The sequence below is a fragment of the Colletotrichum fructicola genome (assembly GCF_000319635.2).
Source record: "Colletotrichum fructicola Nara gc5 chromosome Unknown KSG_Nara_v1_contig01, whole genome shotgun sequence".
Taxonomy (NCBI): Eukaryota; Fungi; Ascomycota; class Sordariomycetes; order Glomerellales; family Glomerellaceae; genus Colletotrichum; species Colletotrichum fructicola.
In genome coordinates this window covers 8,533,635-8,551,228 of record NW_027094051.1, presented here as the reverse complement: position 1 = coordinate 8,551,228, position 17,594 = coordinate 8,533,635, and the positions used below count along the sequence as shown (strand labels likewise).

The following is a 17,594-nucleotide window of genomic DNA, read 5'->3' as shown; positions in this document are numbered from 1 at the left end:
AAGAACAGGAAACAGAACCGTATCCTCCCTATTTCCTGGGCATTCTTATAACCTTGGCATTGACCTTGTCGATATTCCTGGAACCTTCTAGCGAATGCGCCATTGGATTTGGTGGGTCCAATGAGTCGTGGCTGAGGGTCTTGCCGAAGGCCGAACACCGGTCCATAGACCGTGACAATTACCCCCTCTCTCCCTCTGTAGGGCTCGGAAGAGAGTTTTTGAGTTCTTCATGTTTTGATAAGTATGTTTGCAGGGCGTCCGTCTCCATCAGTTCCGTGACCGGTTCCCATGTTGGCTTTTCGTATCCCGACCATTTTACTAGCACAGAAACCTTTCCCGTAGACTTATTGTGCTTGTGGCGAAGAATTTTGTCGACATAGTAAACCTCTTGTCCATTATCATCGACAATGGCTGGTAACTGTGGCTCGTGAACGATTTGTGATGGCAAGGGATCATTCGCTGACCTCCGAATGTTCAACACATGGAATACGTTATGAGGACCAGGAGGTGTATTCAACCGTACAGCGTGTGATCCGATTAACTCGGTTACCGTGTATTTGGCATTTTTCCAATCCATCTTTTTCGACGGCCTGTCGGTTTTCATGTTTCGAAGACTGAGCCAGACTTTGTCTCCAACTTTGTATTGTTCTGCGGGTTGCCTCGATCGATTGGCATATCGTTCGTAGTGTTCTTGGGCGTCAGCTATTAGAGCTTGCGCTACTTCAGAGGCTTGTCGGATCTTGGCAATAAAAGCCTCCCCTTTTGCAATAGGCGAGTCGGAGGTGGTACGAAGAGGCTCGTGTACTTCGATTGGGTCGATGTGGTAACCATGTGTGGCGAAGAAGGGACTCATTCCCGTTGCTCGTGAAGTTCGATTGTTTATGGCAATCATTGCAATAGCTAACAATTCTGGCCAATTGTCTTGGAAGTAGGTTGTATAGCATCGTAAGTAGCCTTCAAGCTCTTGGTTCATCCGTTCTGTGGCTCCGTCGGTCTCAGGGTGGTAGGCAGTTGAAAGCCGTCTTTGGATCTTCATCAACGCACAAATTCGTTGCCACATAAGTGAGGTAAACTGCGGACCTCTATCAGAAACGATGGCTCTGGGGAAACCATGATGCCGTATGAAACAGTCTCGCATTGCCTTGGCAACCGCTTCAGTGGTGATCTCTTTCATCGGTTCGAATATCGTGCTTTTGAACAGCCTATCAGTGACTACCATTATAGATGAATAGCCGTTGACGGTAGGTAGGTCTGTAATAAAGTCGACGGAGATTTCGGTCCACTGACGGTCTGGAATCGGTAGGGGTTTGAGTAGCCCTTGTCGTCGTTCTCTCCAAACTGCTTTGCTTCCGCAAATGTCGCAATTTCTTGTAAATTGGCGGACATCGTTAGACATCCCTGGCCAAGTGAATCGTCGGCTAATAATGGCTTTGAGGAGATCTCGTCCCGGGTGACCGGTAGCAGTCGAATCGTGAGATTGTTGGATAATTCGAGTACGCAGGGGCTCAAAATATGGAATCCAGATACGGTCCCTCCAACAAAGCCGTTTTCCATTATCGATAGAACACTCGGAGATTGATATCGGGAGCCCCCATTTGCTCGGGAACTGCCTGTCTGATCGTAAAACTGCCTGGCGGATAAGCCAGTACCGATTGTTGTTCTGGAGTGCTTGATCCCAGAGGTTACGTAGTTCTTCATCCATGAAAGGGCTTTCGGGTGGCTCTGACATGTCCGCGTTTTCGTCGGTAGTATAGTCTTTGTCGCCGCCAGACACCCATCCACTTGATATTTGCGTCTGGGGTTGTAGCGAGGTAATTGTTCTTGGAATCTGTACGGATCCGTCTTCTGCTACTTCGAGGAGCTGTTGGTAGCGTGCCCGTAGCCTCTCATCGTCGGCATCCTTCGGAAGGTCCTGGTCTCTGCGGGATAACGCGTCCGGAACTACTGCCTCTTTACCAGGCCTGTGAACGATTCTGAAGTTGTATCGTGATAGCTCTAATGCCCATCTGACTTGTCGCTCGGATAGTTGTTGTTTTTTCATAAAGTATTCGAGGTTCTTGTGATCCGATAGTACGGTGAATTCCCCAACGCTTCGTAGCATTCCAGACCATTGCTTTAGACATTCCACCACTGCCAAGAGTTCTTTGTCATGGATGAGGTAGTTTGACTCGGCGGAGGTATATCGTCTCGAATGGTAGGCTACTGGATGCCACTCATTAGTCTCGTTCAGTTGTGATAACTCTCCGCCCATAGCGTATCCGGATGAGTCTGGCTGCACGCGAGTTGGGCGTTCAGGGTCAAACTTCGCCAGGACGGGGGCCATTATTAATGCTGTCTTGAGCTTTTCGAATGCTTGTTGGCAATTATCGGTCCAGTGGTAGGGGACATCCTTTTTAGTGAGGTATGTTAATGGCGCAGCTGTTGTGGAAAAATCCGGAATGAAGTCTCGATAGTAGTTGGCGAATCCAAGGAATCCTCGTACGCCTCGAATAGTTGTTGGTGTTTCCCAGTGCTCAATAGCTTCGATTTTGTCTGGATCAACACTGATACCCGAGTCCACATCGACAATGTAGCCAAGGTACTTGACTCGTTTTTGTTCAAACTCGCACTTGTCGACATCCAGTTGCAGTCCGGCTTCTTGGAGCTTTTGTAACACCTTCAGGACTTTTTGTCGGTGATCATGTAGTGTCCCGTCCGTAAAAATTAAAATGTCGTCGATATAGGCAGAAACAAAGTCGTCTAGGTATTCTCTCAGAACATGGTTGATGTACCTCTGGAAGGTCGCTGGGGCACCAGTGAGGCCGAACGGAGTAACCAGCCATTCAAAAAGGCCATACCTAGTGCGGAACGCCGTCTTCCATTCATCCCCTTCGCGCATCCTGATTTTCCAAAATGCAGATGAGACATCCAGCTTGGTGAACCATTTTGCCTTTGAAAGCTGACGGAGAGTGTCTGCGATAAGGGGTATTGGGTATCGGTCTTTGCGGGTAATGGAATTTAGCTTACGGTAGTCCACACAGAACCGTAAACCACCTCCTGGCTTTCGTACGAAGAGTATAGGGGCAGCAGCAGGGGAGTTGCTGGCTCTGATGAAACCTTTATCCAGCAGATCCGTCAGGGTTTTCCGGAGAACTAGTAGCTCCTCCTTGGACATGCTGTAAATGGGCCCCCATGGTGGTTGCTTCTCGTTTCCGTGGTCGTCTTTCTCGAGCTGAATAGCGTGGTCAACACCAGGTCGGTGTGGTGGCAACCGGTCGGCTACTTCCTTCTTGAATAGATCGATCATATGGCGATAATGCGCTGGTAGTTTGGTTGCTGGATCGGTCGATTTTTTTTGGAACCTAGCAAGCGCTTTTTCGATATCTTTCATGGTAACCGAGAAGATCTGGATCGGTTTGTGGGATCGCCGAGAAGAACGTATTATCGTCGTGAGTGTGCTTGCAGCGACTGATCGGATCGTAGGGTCTGAGTCCCAGGTGGGGGAGTGCCGGATTGTAATGTACGTTCCGGTCGTTCCAACGTAAAGCTCGTTGTATCGGGGCCTGACTTGAACGTCTTGCTGGCGGGCCCAAGGGATACCGAGAATGACGTCTTCCGTTTGGTCTGGGATGACATAAGCAAAAACTCTCTGCTGCTTGTGTCCGTCGATATCGATATCAAAGTAGGCCACCTGTGTGATGGCTCGTTTTTGAACATGTGAGACTTGCAGAAGGTCTCTAGGGGTGATGTCGATAGTTGGGAGTCGAAGCTTTCTGGCCAGTTTCAAAGAAATAGACATGTAGCAGTGGCAACCATCGTCGTATAGGGCTCTGGTAAAATATGTTGTGTTGATTCCGATGTTCACATATAACCCTTCTTGGTCCATGCCGCCTTGATTCTGAAACTGATTCCATTCAGCTGTGACTCCCGCGCGTCCCTATTGATCTTCTTCGTTGTCTTCTTCGACTGCGGCTTCGGTAACTCTGTCTCTGTCCTTGGCGATGCTTCTGTAGTCAGATGTCTTCTGACCAGATGGGGGTACTGCTGCTGCCAACGGACAATAATCTATCCTGCAACCGTCTCTTCCACAACGGAGACACCTCCTCTCGATCCTTCGTTTCTCAAGCTCCGATTTATCGACCCACTTTGCTCGTTTTCCGAGAAGGGATTGGTCCTCTGGCCGCTGAGAGGGGTATCCGGTAATGTTCCTCTTTGGGTTGAATGTTCTAACTTGAACAGTATTCGTGGGCTCCCACTCCATCATGTCTCTCGTGGGAGCGGCATTGGGTTGCGAACGAGGCCACGTGGGCTTTTGCGGGGCGTTCGTTTTCTTCTCATAAGTCCATTCTCCAAACAACTCCATTTGATTGCTGATCTCCTCGCATTTCGTTGCGAATGCTTCATATAAGTCAAGTTGCGACTGGGAGCAGCCGATGAGGTGGGCTTTTAGCTTTGGGTGAAGAGCGTTTCGAAGGTAAGATATCTTGGCTGAGTCTTCCCATCCTTCGGCCTCCGCGTTGGCAATCTCTTTTTCGAACCGGGGGTAGAATGTGGTGAACGATTCGGTGTCCTTCTGCCGGATTGTGTGGAGAGCTTGAATAGCCTTGTCCTTTCGGTTCCTCTCGCCGTACAAAAGATCTAGTCGTCGAATCAAAGCCTGAGGCCTGGGGTATTCTTTTCCGAGTTCGAGTTCGTAGAAGGTGGTGATATTCGTTTTGGCTGATCCTTCTAAACGGGTGTATATATATCGCAACTGTGACTTCATGTTCCCAATCGCATCTGCGTCCTCCTCGATCTTGCCCTCCATCTCTAGCTTCCAACCGCGCCATTGCGACTTCAACCCATTGAACATCGGTGGGTGGGGAAGGCTATGGCGAGGTTTGCTGCTTTGTGTCTTCAGAACGTTGACAGGTGTTGGGCTGATGCCTTCGTTGGTCGCCATCTTGTCGATTCGTTGATGTGTTGAGATCTTCCGTAATAGTGTAACTCGTTCTGATTCCTACTGATTGGATAGTCGACGAGGTGCCCTGCGAAGCAGTGACCTTCTACCTGACGACTGAATGACTGTTGAACTGTCGACGAGGTGCCCTGCAAAGCAGTGACCTTCTACCTGACGACTGAATGACTGCTGAACTGTCGACGAGGTGCCCTGCAAAGCAGTGACCTTCTACCTGACGACTGAATGACTGCTGAACTGTCGACGAGGTGCCCTGCGAAGCAGTGACCTTCTACCTGACGACTGAATGACTGCTGAACTGTCGACGAGGTGCCCTGCGAAGCAGTGACCTTCTACCTGACGACTGACTAATTGTTGTCTGCGTCGACTACGGTGTCGCGTGGGCGTTCCGAAGTCTAAAGAAAAAGAATGGAAGAAGATTTATTGTAATGTAAGGGTCTAGGACAAGGTCGATGCCATTGGTCTAGCCTACTACTACGAGTACAATAAATCTTCTTGAAGAACAGGAAACAGAACCGTATCCTCCCTATTTCCTGGGCATTCTTATAACCTTGGCATTGACCTTGTCGATATTCCTGGAACCTTCTAGCGAATGCGCCATTGGATTTGGTGGGTCCAATGAGTCGTGGCTGAGGGTCTTGCCGAAGGCCGAACACCGGTCCATAGACCGTGACAGCTTTGACCCCCGGGTATTGAGCCACGAGTTCTCAGACCACGCACGGTGTTACGGTCAGCTATCCGACAGTAGGGTCTGCTAACAGAAGCTGGGGATTGAGACGTAATAACAGTACACTTGGTCGTGGTCTGAGTCGTAGGTCGTAGGCTGATAGTAGATCGGTCGTCAGAGGCTAAGGTGATCAGTCTTAGGCTCAACAAGTAATTCGCAGTGAAGGTAAGCTGAGAGTATCCGTGAGGATGAATACTAAGTTGATTGCTGAAGAGCTATGGAAGTCTGACCATGAGCCAGGCTCAGGGTCATACTATATACAAGTCTAATTCCGAACATGTTCCTTTGTACCTTGGGTCGATCTGGATCATTCTGATCCAGAATGATCGTTCGGCCCCCAAGTCGTGTTGGATCATATTGATCCAATATGATCGTTATCTTATCGTCACGTGACTTGGACCATAGTTCTTCCGTTTACCGAGTGAGTCCCTGTTGTTCCCGTGATCCTGCAGTACAAATGTCCTGTCCTAGCCGCCCGACGCCCGAGTGGGTCCTTTAACTGTTATCCATGCATAACGGGTCGTAACACACGGCCAGGGAGCTCCATGGAGTCTGTCGCAAAAACATGGATGATTTCGTTCGAGTCAATTAAGACCATAGATCAAAGGGCATCAGAACTTTTATTTCTCATCAGCTTCTTTCAAAACCAGGGAATTCCAGCACAGCTTTTGCAGTCCAGAGAAGAAGACTATTTCGACTTCGAAGACAGCGCAGCACTTCTGGAAGCGCACTCGTTCATCAACGCCAATGAGAATGGCTCTACATTTAGCACGCACCGACTTGTGCAAGTTGCGACTAAGTTATGGCTACGGAAGATGATGCCCTCATACGTTGACAAATGGGCCCTTAGTGCCTTGAACAGCGTCAACTCCGTGTTTCCCAGGCCAACATCATATTCGGAAGCGAATTATTTCAACCAGTGTGCGGGTTTATTACCTCACGCAGAATCCGTACTCCAGCATTCATTCACTCTCGAAGACCAAGATATCGGTAGGACCAAGGCAATCCTGCTCAATTCGACTGGAAGATACCTCCATTGGATGGGGAGCTATGAGGAAGCTAGGACAAGGTTTCAGCAGTCAAGGGAGATGAACCTGAAGCACCTCGGCGCTACACACGTCAACACTTTGGAAAGCACTGGACATCTCGGATGGAGTCTGGCGGTGTACCATCAAGATGAAAGTGCTATTCCTATCCTCGAGCAGCTTGTAAAAGATCGAACGGAGCTGCTTGGAGAAAATGACCGACAAACAATCGATGCCCTTAGTGACTTGGCCGTGGCCGTGGCACTGACAGATGACAAAGAGAGATCTGAAAAGATGCAGCGAGAAGCACTCTCACGAAGCACACAGTTTCTTGGATCGCAAAGCCTCCCCACCATGGATTGCATGGCGCATCTAGCTAGTGTTCTCTCAGAGTAGGGTAAGAATATCGAGGCAGAGAGCTTGTACCGGAAGGTCTTTGAAGTCAAGAGAGATATCCTTGGACCTGCACATCCAGACGTGCTCGTGCACGAGTCGAACCTGGCTCTTCACTTAGCCTATGAATACGAAACAAGCGAAGAAGCTTTCAGAATGTTTCGACATAACCTACAACTGAAAAGGGGAATATTGGGGTTTGATCATCGAGAAACTATCGTCACATCTTGGAATCTTGCTGTGACTTTGGAGAATAATGGTCAAAACGCGGAGGCTCTCCAGGGGGGAGAGAAAGTACTGTCTGAGATGGACAATAGTCCTAGAACAAAGTCGGACTCGGGGGAGTATCTCGGATCTATTAGACGGCTCACGGAGAGACTAAGAGCGGCGGAGATTATCAAATAGTTCGAAGTCAGACCTGAATCGATTCTGACGGCTTCAAAGTCGCAGGTAGTTGTTTAGTCACCTGAGGCATCAATGTATGTGTAGCAACCCTCTCCCAGCCCCACGTCTCAAGAAGATGCAGGAAGATAGCAGCATTGCAATGGCATGAGCACTGATCATGAACATCATATCTGACCAATGAGAGACTCTCTAGGATACGGGTTGGTCATGCTTTGTGATTGATGCCTTGAAATTCAACGAGGGCCAACTCAAGCGCGCTCTGTCCACCTTTGAGAGGATCGGGAAGAAGAGGGAGGACTGGCAAGAAACATGGAGTGGGCTTGAACAGTGATGTAGGGAAATACAGGCGTGGTGAATGCGATGCGCGAGTTTGACACTCCCTGTCTTTCGTGGGATCACCCACTAGAAAGGTGCCAATAAGTAAGTTACTATCGTGATCACTGACAAAACTCCGGGCCGTCGATGACGCAACCTGTCAGGTCTCACAGCACAAGGCGTCGACCGTTGGTTCGTTTGCAACCGTCAGGCTTGATGCCTTTTGATATGGGCTCTGATCATATTTCACTCGTTATCCAGCTGGAAACTCCCCTACACGATCAAAACGTGCCATGCTGGCCCCGGCACCGGCGTCAGCTCGGCCATCAACAAGGTGAAGAGAGGGTCCCACCAGTGAGACTCCACAGACGTGGACTGTGTGGCCGCGACTCGTACGGTGATGCACGTCCACTGGGTTATCATTCGTGCGCGAAATGGAGCCCGCAGGACGACAGGGGCAAAGACCCTACCATTTTTCGACGCCGCACGCTAAAGAGCAACCCCAGTTTCCGATCGCGCCCGGCTTCAGGGTTCTCGTCGGATATTGTAGACACTGAAGTCATCTTGAATTGCCGACATTTGAGTGCTGACAGAGGCGGCCGGTGGGTTGACCTACTATGTATGCTAGCATTGCAATCAAAGCTTGTGCTATTTGGTAAAAGTTTGCATCCACAAGACCGTTTATCTGAGGTGAAGCTCATTTCTCTGCCCATGGGCAGTCATCGCCCCCAAATGCCCTTGCGGAGACAATGAAGAGTCAGGGGAGGGCAAGCATCGGCGAGAACTCTCCATTTATCGTCCCCGCCGATTGAGCCGGGTTCTGTTGGCGACCCAAACCACAAAGAAGTCTGGACTTCATCCAATTCAACATGCAGTGCTACCAACGTGCATTGGAACGACTCCAGCAGGCTGAAATCAGCAAGTAAGCCGAGTGCGTATATGCACTGGCAGTTCTGTTGTTCAATCAAAATTGTCAGAAGAAGATATTAGCAAACTTATACCGCCAGGGTCATGATGACTGCATTGGCATGGGCGACTTGGATTCGTTGATAGTGATCACTTGGCCAGCCATGCCCGATGTCAGACTGAACCGCTTTTCACAGACCCCTTCTCCACGATAAATAAGGAGAATGTCTGCTCAATGTTTATCGTGCTTTCTTAGACTTTAATGTTTAAGCGTTGCACAGCCTCAGTTGCACCCTTTTAAGGTATCGTCAACATGCAGTTCGCAGCACACCTAAGTTCAGCTATCGTCACCCTAGTTACCCTGCATAACGTCCTTGCTGCTCCGTCAGGGAATGTTAACTCAGAAGGTTGCAAAGACCCTCTGATCAGGCAAGAATGGCGGCAGACGACCATGGAGCAGAGGCTTGATTACATCGCCGCCATGAGATGCCTCATGTCTTTACCTTCAGAGACCAGTGGCCAATGGGCTGGTGCAAAGTCTCGATACGACGATTTCCAAGGCTTGCACATTTCTGTAACAGAGCAAGTGCACTTCACGGTTAGTCTCATGGGATTTATTCAGACGGAAGTTGTTTTAACAAAAAGAAATGTTTAGGGCACTTTCCTTCCGTGTGTATAATGTCTAGCAAGAGTCAAGGGAATGTTGAACTGATGACTTGCAGCTGGCATCGTTGGATGCTTTACCTCTTTGAGTCTGAATTGCGAAACAAGTGCTCGTACCAAGGCGCTCTGCCATATTGGGACATCGGCCTTGACAACACCGCAGAGACTTTCGTCAACTCTCCCATCTTCGACGACGTGTATGGGTTCGGCGGGAACGGGCCGTACATCCAGGACGTTAGCGACCCTGAAGAATTTCCCACTAAGACACCAACGGAAATTCCTAACAGAACGGGCGGAGGTTCGTGAAACGTTTGCCATGAGTCAAGACCCGCACAACTGACGTGACCCCCAGGATGCGTTCAGCAAGGCCCATTTGCGAACCTGACTGTTCCCATGGGCGTTGGTATGCTAGCGGCCATAGCTCAATCATGATGTTTCGTGGTGTTGGCTGACAGCATGCGCAGGCAATTCAACCAAGTATAATCCCCACTGCCTTCGACGTGACTTCAGCCCGACTCTGGTTGCGACTGCCATGTCTGACGAGATCATCCGACGAACATTGTCAGCGACAACATTTGATAAGTTCAACTACCATATGCAGGGCTACAGCTTTGAGTTGAGCGGCATGACAATCCATGCGGGTATGCATTTGGGCATCGGTGGCCAAGTAGGGGAAGTAAGTTTACGTCAAAATACTGCAGTTGCCCCAAGCATCAAGCTAACTGCGGCCAGAACGCTGACATGTACTCTTCCCCTGGTGATCCGATCTTCTATCTGGTGCATGGTGCTGTGGACAAGCTCTGGAACGATTGGCAGCGCACTGGTAAGTGTCCCTGATTTCGTGTCTCGGAAGGATTGCCTCCCTCATCTGTTCTCTTCGACCCCTCACATCATGAGGTCGATTTGAGTTCACGAATATGACCACATTTTTGACTCGGAGACCTGCCGACTGACAACGCTCCGTACGTAGACTGGCCCGCGCGCAAGACTGTCATAGGCGGTCCAGACGCCATGTTCGCCTACCCATTCGACTTCTTCGGGGATGTGCCCTATGAGAATATCACGCTACAGTACCCGTTGAGTTTCCCCAACTTCCGCAAGGAGATGGTGGTGAGTGATATGATGGACATCAGGGGTGGTCCCTTCTGCTACGAGTATCAGTGATCTCAATTGGGAGCCTCCGCAGCTAGCGCACGTTTGCATGTGAGGGGGCTATTTGGTTCTCGAATGACAGTTGACGACCATTCTTGATAGTAATAATCAGTGATTGGACAAGAAACGATCTTCTGATATTGTTATTCACCATGATATGTATTAACGTACAAGCAATAGACTCAGGAGGACATTCTCCGAATGAAAGCTGGCGAGGACTGTTGAGGCTGGAAATAGAGTTTCGGGACAAAGGTGGAATCAGCCACCATGTCAGTGTGACCGGATAGAGTTCCGCGAGCCAGTCAAAAAACGGTCCTATCACCGACGAACTGCGACTCATTTCGCCGAAGACGGCCGAAAGAGGTGAGACTTCCTCAATCTGATAAAGGCTTCGCTTCATCGCCAAGGCTATGAAACCTCTAAGGGCTGAGACATATGCTGGATTTACGGGCGTAATTACAAATGATGAGCTGTCACTCTGGACCCCTAGAACGTGAACATGACACTCGTTGTGACGGACGATGAGGAGAATGCTTGAATGGTGAAACGGAAAATCAAATGTGGTATCATCTAACTAAACGTATGGAACATTGGAAGAAACAATATGCTCTTGTGACTCGTGGTCGTCAAGAACTCGCCTGGAACGCTCAGAAACAAATAGCTTTTCGCCATGCTTGTGGCCTGATTCCACCTCAACGTGCACCTTCATCGCCCTCGAACGATCCGGGGACGGGGCATACATGTCCGACCACCTCGGATTGGGGTCTCTGCCGAGACTCTTTAACGACTTTTGTGGCGAAAGATCACCAAGCTCGCCGACCATCTCTTCGTCGCCGCTGAATCGCCTGACCTCAGATGTGATCTCGATTTCTTTCGTGATAAAGATCTTGCCCAGGTTCATCTGAAGAACGGGCCAGAAGATCGGCAATGAGGCGCAAATTGTGGCGAGGTTGACCTCGACGGCGGCGAGAACAATGGGCACGCAACCGTACCATGAGGGGTCCAGGGTCGGATATGTACCGGCTTGGGAGTGGCTGATGCCAATCAATCGGAAAATTCCCAGAATATTTACACTGCAGACGGCATTAGCGGGATGTACCCCAGAGTTGCAAAGTTGATCAACTTACAGAACTCCCATGGTGAAAAGACCCAAGAGACCGAGACGTGACTTCGCCCTCAGGCCCTGCTCCAAGAACAGGCGAAGGGGAATGAGGAATACGATGAGATCCAACGCTACGTTCATGCCGACGTGACTCTCGAAAGTGCGCGCGAAGATGACGGGATCGTGTGAGCCGAAAGCCCATCTGTCCTTCGTGACGGTTGTCAAGTTCCAGAATGCAGAGACCGGGAAGCAAGGGATGAAGGCGAGAAAGCTGTAGGCCAGACCCCAAGCGGCGGTGATGTAGATGACCACCAAAGTGACGAATCGCGACTTCGAGCCGGCCTCGAACATGCGCAAATACTGGAACAGCAACGCCAACTTGATCAAGGCCGTAGCCATCGCGTATGCGCCACCGCATACGTAGAAACTCTGTGGGAGTGGTCAGACGGGATCCAATGTCAATGCGACGTAGAGAGGACTCTTACCCTAACAAACGCGACCATACCAGCGAAGCCCAGTGTCAGAAAATGCTGACCTAGACCGTAATTCGTTGATACACATGTCGCTGCTGATAACATTAAGCTGGAAAGCTAAATGAATGTTAGATATCTAATCGCAACCTGTTCCCCTCATGATGACGACTTACCATGGCCAGCACGACGAAAAAGTCGTCCCATCCCAGGCAATGGGCGACGAAGAATCGAACGTAAAGTCGAAAGATGCCGCAGATCCAGGCGACCGCCAGGAAAGAAATAACCATGCCAAGCACTGCAGCTCGCTCGTTCAATATCGGCATGGGGTCGCTGAGGTTGTCGGCCTTGCCGAGCAGATCAAGAATGGAGCCCATTGGCGCTTGATGTGGGAGCGTTCGCTCCCGTTCGCATACTCGAGTCCCCCTTCCTCCCTCTTCGACAAGTTGCGTAGGCGGGTTGAGCGAGACGTCAAGTCGTTTGCAGTTGCCCTGAGATCGTTTGGCAAAAAGGTTTCAAACCCGAGCGATAGTTGTTGAATGTCAGACAAACCACATGCGAGAAGGGGGAGACTGATGAAAGGAGGGAGGGAGGGAAGGGTATGATAAATGATCCCGCCTGTGTGTCGGTCTCGCCCATAGTGCTGTCGAGATGAACCCGACCGGGGGGTTCGAGGGCAGAAACTACAAAAAGTAGCTCCAGACTTCGATGCACGCCACACCCCGTAGGCTTGGTTCGACCTTCTTTTGTTAGCCGTCAGCATCGGGCCCCTGCACACGTGGTACTGTCGCTCCGGAAGCAGCTGGGATAGACTAGGTTACTTTTGCTCGCTGGCGAACTTGTTTCACTTGCTCCAGTCTGCACTGGCATTCTAGCAGTTTTGGGGGATGAGGGGAACAAAGATGGGCATGATCTGCTGATGCAGGGCTGGTGGGCATAACTTTCTGTTACAAGCCTTCGATTCCTTGCCACAGAGAATGTGTACAAAGTTATTCACGGAAGAAGTCTATTCGGCGTCTTCCTCTCATCTCCCTGTGTCAGTGGAATCAGATCAGAGTCGTGAATCGGTCGAGCAGTTCCCCAACTTTTCCCTAGCTGATGGAGATGAGAAGTGGCCCACAAGCCGATCAGCCGATCAGATGAATATGAGAAACCACCCCTCGACAATCAAAACAAATGAAAAAGATACATACGCAATTCGTGAACGGGGGGCCGAACTTGCGTACGTGATTTTGAACAAGATTACTTCTGCATATTGCTTTTTCTTTCGGACCCGTTTCTTCGTTTGCTTCTTCCCTCTTTCTAGCCCCTCATCTGCAGCATTCTGGACACCGTCTGGACAGAGCGTGCAGCATGCACGGAATGCAAACACACGTGTGCTCCCGATACGAGGACTGAAGCGAAGCACCTCGGAGCCGTCCTCGGCAGCTCTTCCCCCATCACAACTTACATGGGCCGTGCTCTGCGGGATTCCTTGGCCTCATGTTGGAAACACACTGCAACACACCTTACAACGGGCCTAGTGACACTCGGGGACATCGCCTAACGACTGTCCTTCCTTTCCGGGAATGTCGGGGGAGAAACGAAAAAGCATTGCATTCATGGGATGAACGAAGGTACGCTGCAGCGTACAGCACAGTTGCAAGACACCTCTCGCCTACCCATAGTACGTTCCCGCACCGGCTCTCCTGCAGCAGCGTGGTGCAAACAACGCGAATTGGCGAATCACCACAGAGACACTTTGGTATAGAGGGTTCGCTCGGACAGCCGCGGCGTCGGACCGGCCGGGGCCAAGGCAGTCCGGGGTCTCCCTAGGTGTTGCTCCGTCAAGATCTACGATTTCAGGCTAAGTGGGCCAGTGACGACCTCCTCCCCCCATGTTCATTCGCATCCGGAATATGAGCATCTTTATTCCATTATTATCACCCAGTTCTTTCTTTCAGTGTAATAGTGCTGGGGGCTCTTGGGCGAGTGAGACACTGTGAGTGGTCCCGACTGGATCGGCGCTCCTTAGCAGATCTGGCCCATTGCTTTGGGCGCCGGAAGAAGTAAGATGTATCAGACAGGCATTGGCCCCCTCTCAGGAAATCGAATGCACTCCGAATATTCGCGATGCTCGACATCGTCACTCCTGACCCCGCTGTATGTCGGAAAATTCGGCTGCAATGTTGAACTCACGATTCGCATCAATCGGCTCCGAAGATACGGAACACCTGATTTTCATTCCCTGCCGCGTGGCCGGTGCTAATTAGCCCATGTTTAGCACAATTCTGGCTGCATTAGCCAGCAGAAAACACGTGAGAACATGCAGAACCGTTGTGGTCATCAGGGTGATTCGGCGAGAGCTCGAGGGGAAATGGTATCATGGCTGAGTCAGAGCGCGTCTTGTTCTGCAGCATCGATCATCAAAAAAGGGATCATCTATTTGGCATGAAAGCCACGGGCCCTTTGAAGTGCGGCGGGCTGCGCCGTGGCGCAAAGGACTTGGGAGCGCTTCGGACCTTTTGTGACGTCGCCGATTCGCCGACGTTTTCTCAACATCAGGTAAAAGCGGAGGTTGGGTGCAGGATCCGACAACTTGGTCAGACTGGTCCGTTGGTTCCAACGGTGCCTGAAGCTGCTTCACATCTTGCAGACTAAGATCGTGCAAGTAGCACATCTAAACGCACATCAAACAGGGCCGGATCATGATCCAATATTTCGGACGTAAATCACCCTACGCCCTAAGGATTCTTGAAGGCCGCCTACCGGCGCGGAGTGCCAAATCCATCGGCGGAGCAAAGTTTCAATAGCACGCCTGCCATAGAATGCCAACTCCTGTACCGCTCTAGCGCTGATGTGCCATTGGATTACTCCCGCGGCGACAGGGCTACTCCATTGCGCAGCATGACGGCGGTTGCTGTGTCAAAATGTCTTGCTTGACAATGGAGTTGAAGATAACCAGCCACCAAGACCACTGGTCTCTGGACGGCTTCTCTACCACGCGATTCCCAATTTATCGCGCCATGTTGACAGCACATATCCCAGCCTCACCGGCGTCTATAGCTTCGTCCTTGCCAAAAGTGTACGATCGAGCTATTTGTGGAGTTGGTTCGGTGGGGATGAACAATCTGGCCCAAGCGTGAAGCCGGCGTCGTGGCCAGAATGCGGTCTGGTTCAGGAGCGTGGCGCCGGGGCTGATTGATGGCGGCTCATCGCCCTCGTTCGCTAGATGCGAATCCGGCCGTCTCGCATTCGCGGGTTCCCAACTGAAGGCAACGCGTTCTCGGCCGGAAACCTCTCCGGATAGTCGCGTCTCGATGGTGTTTGTCGGGGACCGGATCGGGGATCGGCGGGCAGCGTCGTACTGTTGCCCTCCCACCGGAAGGCTGGTACTTCAACGACTGTGGCGTCATTCACGTCAGTCGCTTTTCTTCGCAATTGGACTGCTGGAGAAAGAGAATCGCATACCTCCATTGTGTGTTTGGCATCGGACGAAGAGCGGCCTTCCCAGGGCGAGACAACCCGGACAGGGGCGCAGACTGTGAAGCCGTTGTCATCCGGAAGTCCATTCACCCATGTAATACACAGAAACAAAGTCGGCAACTAGGCACAGTCATTCCGAGACAGACAAAGAGGGTTGAATTTGTCAATGTTGTGACGGGTTGACGGATGTCGAAATCCAGAACCCGCGGGGAAAAGGCCAGGGGCAAACGGTCCGTGGCAGCAGCAAAATCACGATGTATTACATAAGCGAAAGTTCACACAAGGTTTGGTCAAAGCTCTTCTGTTGGCTTGGGTCCATCATCTGTTTACTTCATACAAAGTCTTGAGCTAGGGATATTCCGAAGAGATGGCAGAAGAGGTGCCCATCTACCGACGATATGTCAAGGATATCATCGTCAAAGGCTGTTAAACTAGCTCCACCCAGACGCCTGGGATTGTGGCCCGGCGCCAGACAGGGTGCTCCCTTTCTTCACCTCCCAGCGGACTGTCACCGGGGCTAGCTCCGTCAGATCTCCAGCCGGCAGCATCGCCATCTCAGCCTGCCGAACGCCGGATCCTTCCGTGATATCCGCTCACTTCAACAAAAAGCCACCTTCCACGTTGATGGTAGTTCCGGTTATGAAGTAGTTCTTCATCATTGACAGGTAGGCCTCTGCCAGGTCTTCCGGGTCTCCGATCCTGTTCAAGAGGGTAGAGCTTCGGTACATATTGGCCACAGCTTCCTTTTCCATCGGGATATTCTCACTGGCATGATCCAGCAATGGAGTCTGTACGGCACCCGGCGCCACCAGGTTCACTCTGATAGGCGCCATGTCGACAGCTAAACCCTTCGCCAGCGATTCCTTGGCACCGACTAAGCCGGCCTTGATGCCGAAGCCAGGCATTGGCTTGTAGCCCAGTACGCCACTCGTCATGGTGATCGATGAGGTGTGTTCCCTTTTCATATAGCTCCCTGCCACCTTGGCTAGGATAGATACGCCGATAAAGCGGGTTCTGGCGAAGTCTGTAATGTTGCCCGGCGTGGCGTTTTGGAGCGTGGGCGAGTTGGCGAGGAACTCTCCGGCAGATTCCACGACGTGATCCACCAAGTCCTTCCTACCATTGGTCGCATACTCAAACAGCATCGTGATGCTAGTTTCGCAGTCGTCGCTGTGAAGATCGACGACGTGACCTCGGATTCTGTCCGCAGCACTCGGGTACGACTCCTTGAGTCTTTTGACCGTGCTGTCAATTTTCTCCTGGGTCCGACTCGCCACAACGACATTGGCGCCGTACTCGACGCTTGCTTCTGCGACGGCGTATCCAATCCCGGAAGTTCCGCCAACAACTAGAACAGACTTGCCCTCGAGCTTGTTGGTGTATTTTCGTGCCATGATGATGCGACTCACTGAGAGTGTCTGATTGGTATGTCTGGGGTTTCTTCAAGTCTCAAAGGAGGGGCAAGATAATGTATGATAAGACAGGTGACGAATGTTGGTGTCATAGGAAGATTCATCGAGACATTTCATCTCGTCTTTAAGCAATCTGGAAGCTTGCCGCCTGCATCACTCCTCGTGACACTGACCCGCCTAAACTCCGCAACTCTACAGGTAACCAACCCCCTAGAATCTCCGCATACATAACGTTATGGGCGTACCTGATGTCGGAAGACCAATTAGTTCTGTTCTGTTGGATCGTATTGCCAGGGGACCCGTGTTTCCACAGATGCCGCTATTATGGAGTTAAGATGATAAGTCCGACCACTTCATCCACTGCATGCCCACGAAGTTGACTTTCGGCCTCTAGCCAAAATATGTCCGACGTCAGAGATATCCTTATGACAAATGAAGGACTTGGTTCGTCCGATGTCTCGGTCTCGCGCAGTCGCACAGGGCGTGCATTGCTAATTCCCCTGCTGTCTTTTCAGGATACTTGAGTTCTGCACCCCGTAAGGAGTATTCGCCATAAGCCGTTCACCTGATGAATTAAATATGGTAGTTGATATATCCATCATCATTCTTATCACTTTTGTCCC

The 17,594-nt window shown here is 50.9% G+C and overlaps 4 protein-coding genes across 4 annotated transcripts; 1 reads left to right on the top strand and 3 right to left on the bottom strand.

Annotated features, from left to right (window-relative positions):
• Positions 1–969: 969 nt before the first annotated feature.
• On the bottom strand, positions 970–4,921 carry CGGC5_v002436 (Transposon Tf2-6 polyprotein; the record flags this gene model as incomplete). The annotated part of the gene is made up of 5 exons (XM_032023698.2): positions 970–1,022; positions 1,081–1,190; positions 1,650–2,952; positions 3,007–3,809; positions 4,125–4,921. The coding sequence occupies 5 exons, from the start codon at positions 4,919–4,921 to the stop codon at positions 970–972; spliced, it is 3,066 nt and encodes a 1,021-aa protein (XP_031879601.2).
• A 4,099-nt stretch (positions 4,922–9,020) lies between these two features.
• ivoB-2 (N-acetyl-6-hydroxytryptophan oxidase ivoB) lies at positions 9,021–10,534 on the top strand (the record flags this gene model as incomplete). The annotated part of the gene is made up of 7 exons (XM_032027508.1): positions 9,021–9,305; positions 9,363–9,376; positions 9,430–9,668; positions 9,723–9,773; positions 9,835–10,046; positions 10,103–10,193; positions 10,341–10,534. 7 exons carry the CDS (start codon positions 9,021–9,023, stop codon positions 10,532–10,534), a joined length of 1,086 nt encoding a protein of 361 aa, XP_031876131.1.
• Positions 10,535–11,096: 562 nt separating this feature from the next.
• Positions 11,097–12,471, bottom strand: CGGC5_v002434 (Satratoxin biosynthesis SC1 cluster protein 4; the record flags this gene model as incomplete). The annotated part of the gene is made up of 4 exons (XM_032027507.1): positions 11,097–11,595; positions 11,650–12,053; positions 12,110–12,214; positions 12,271–12,471. The coding sequence occupies 4 exons, from the start codon at positions 12,469–12,471 to the stop codon at positions 11,097–11,099; spliced, it is 1,209 nt and encodes a 402-aa protein (XP_031876144.1).
• A 3,681-nt stretch (positions 12,472–16,152) lies between these two features.
• Positions 16,153–16,953, bottom strand: ATR9-2 (Short-chain dehydrogenase/reductase ATR9; the record flags this gene model as incomplete). The annotated part of the gene is made up of 1 exon (XM_032027506.1): positions 16,153–16,953. The coding sequence occupies one exon, from the start codon at positions 16,951–16,953 to the stop codon at positions 16,153–16,155; it is 801 nt and encodes a 266-aa protein (XP_031876134.1).
• Positions 16,954–17,594: the final 641 nt, after the last annotated feature.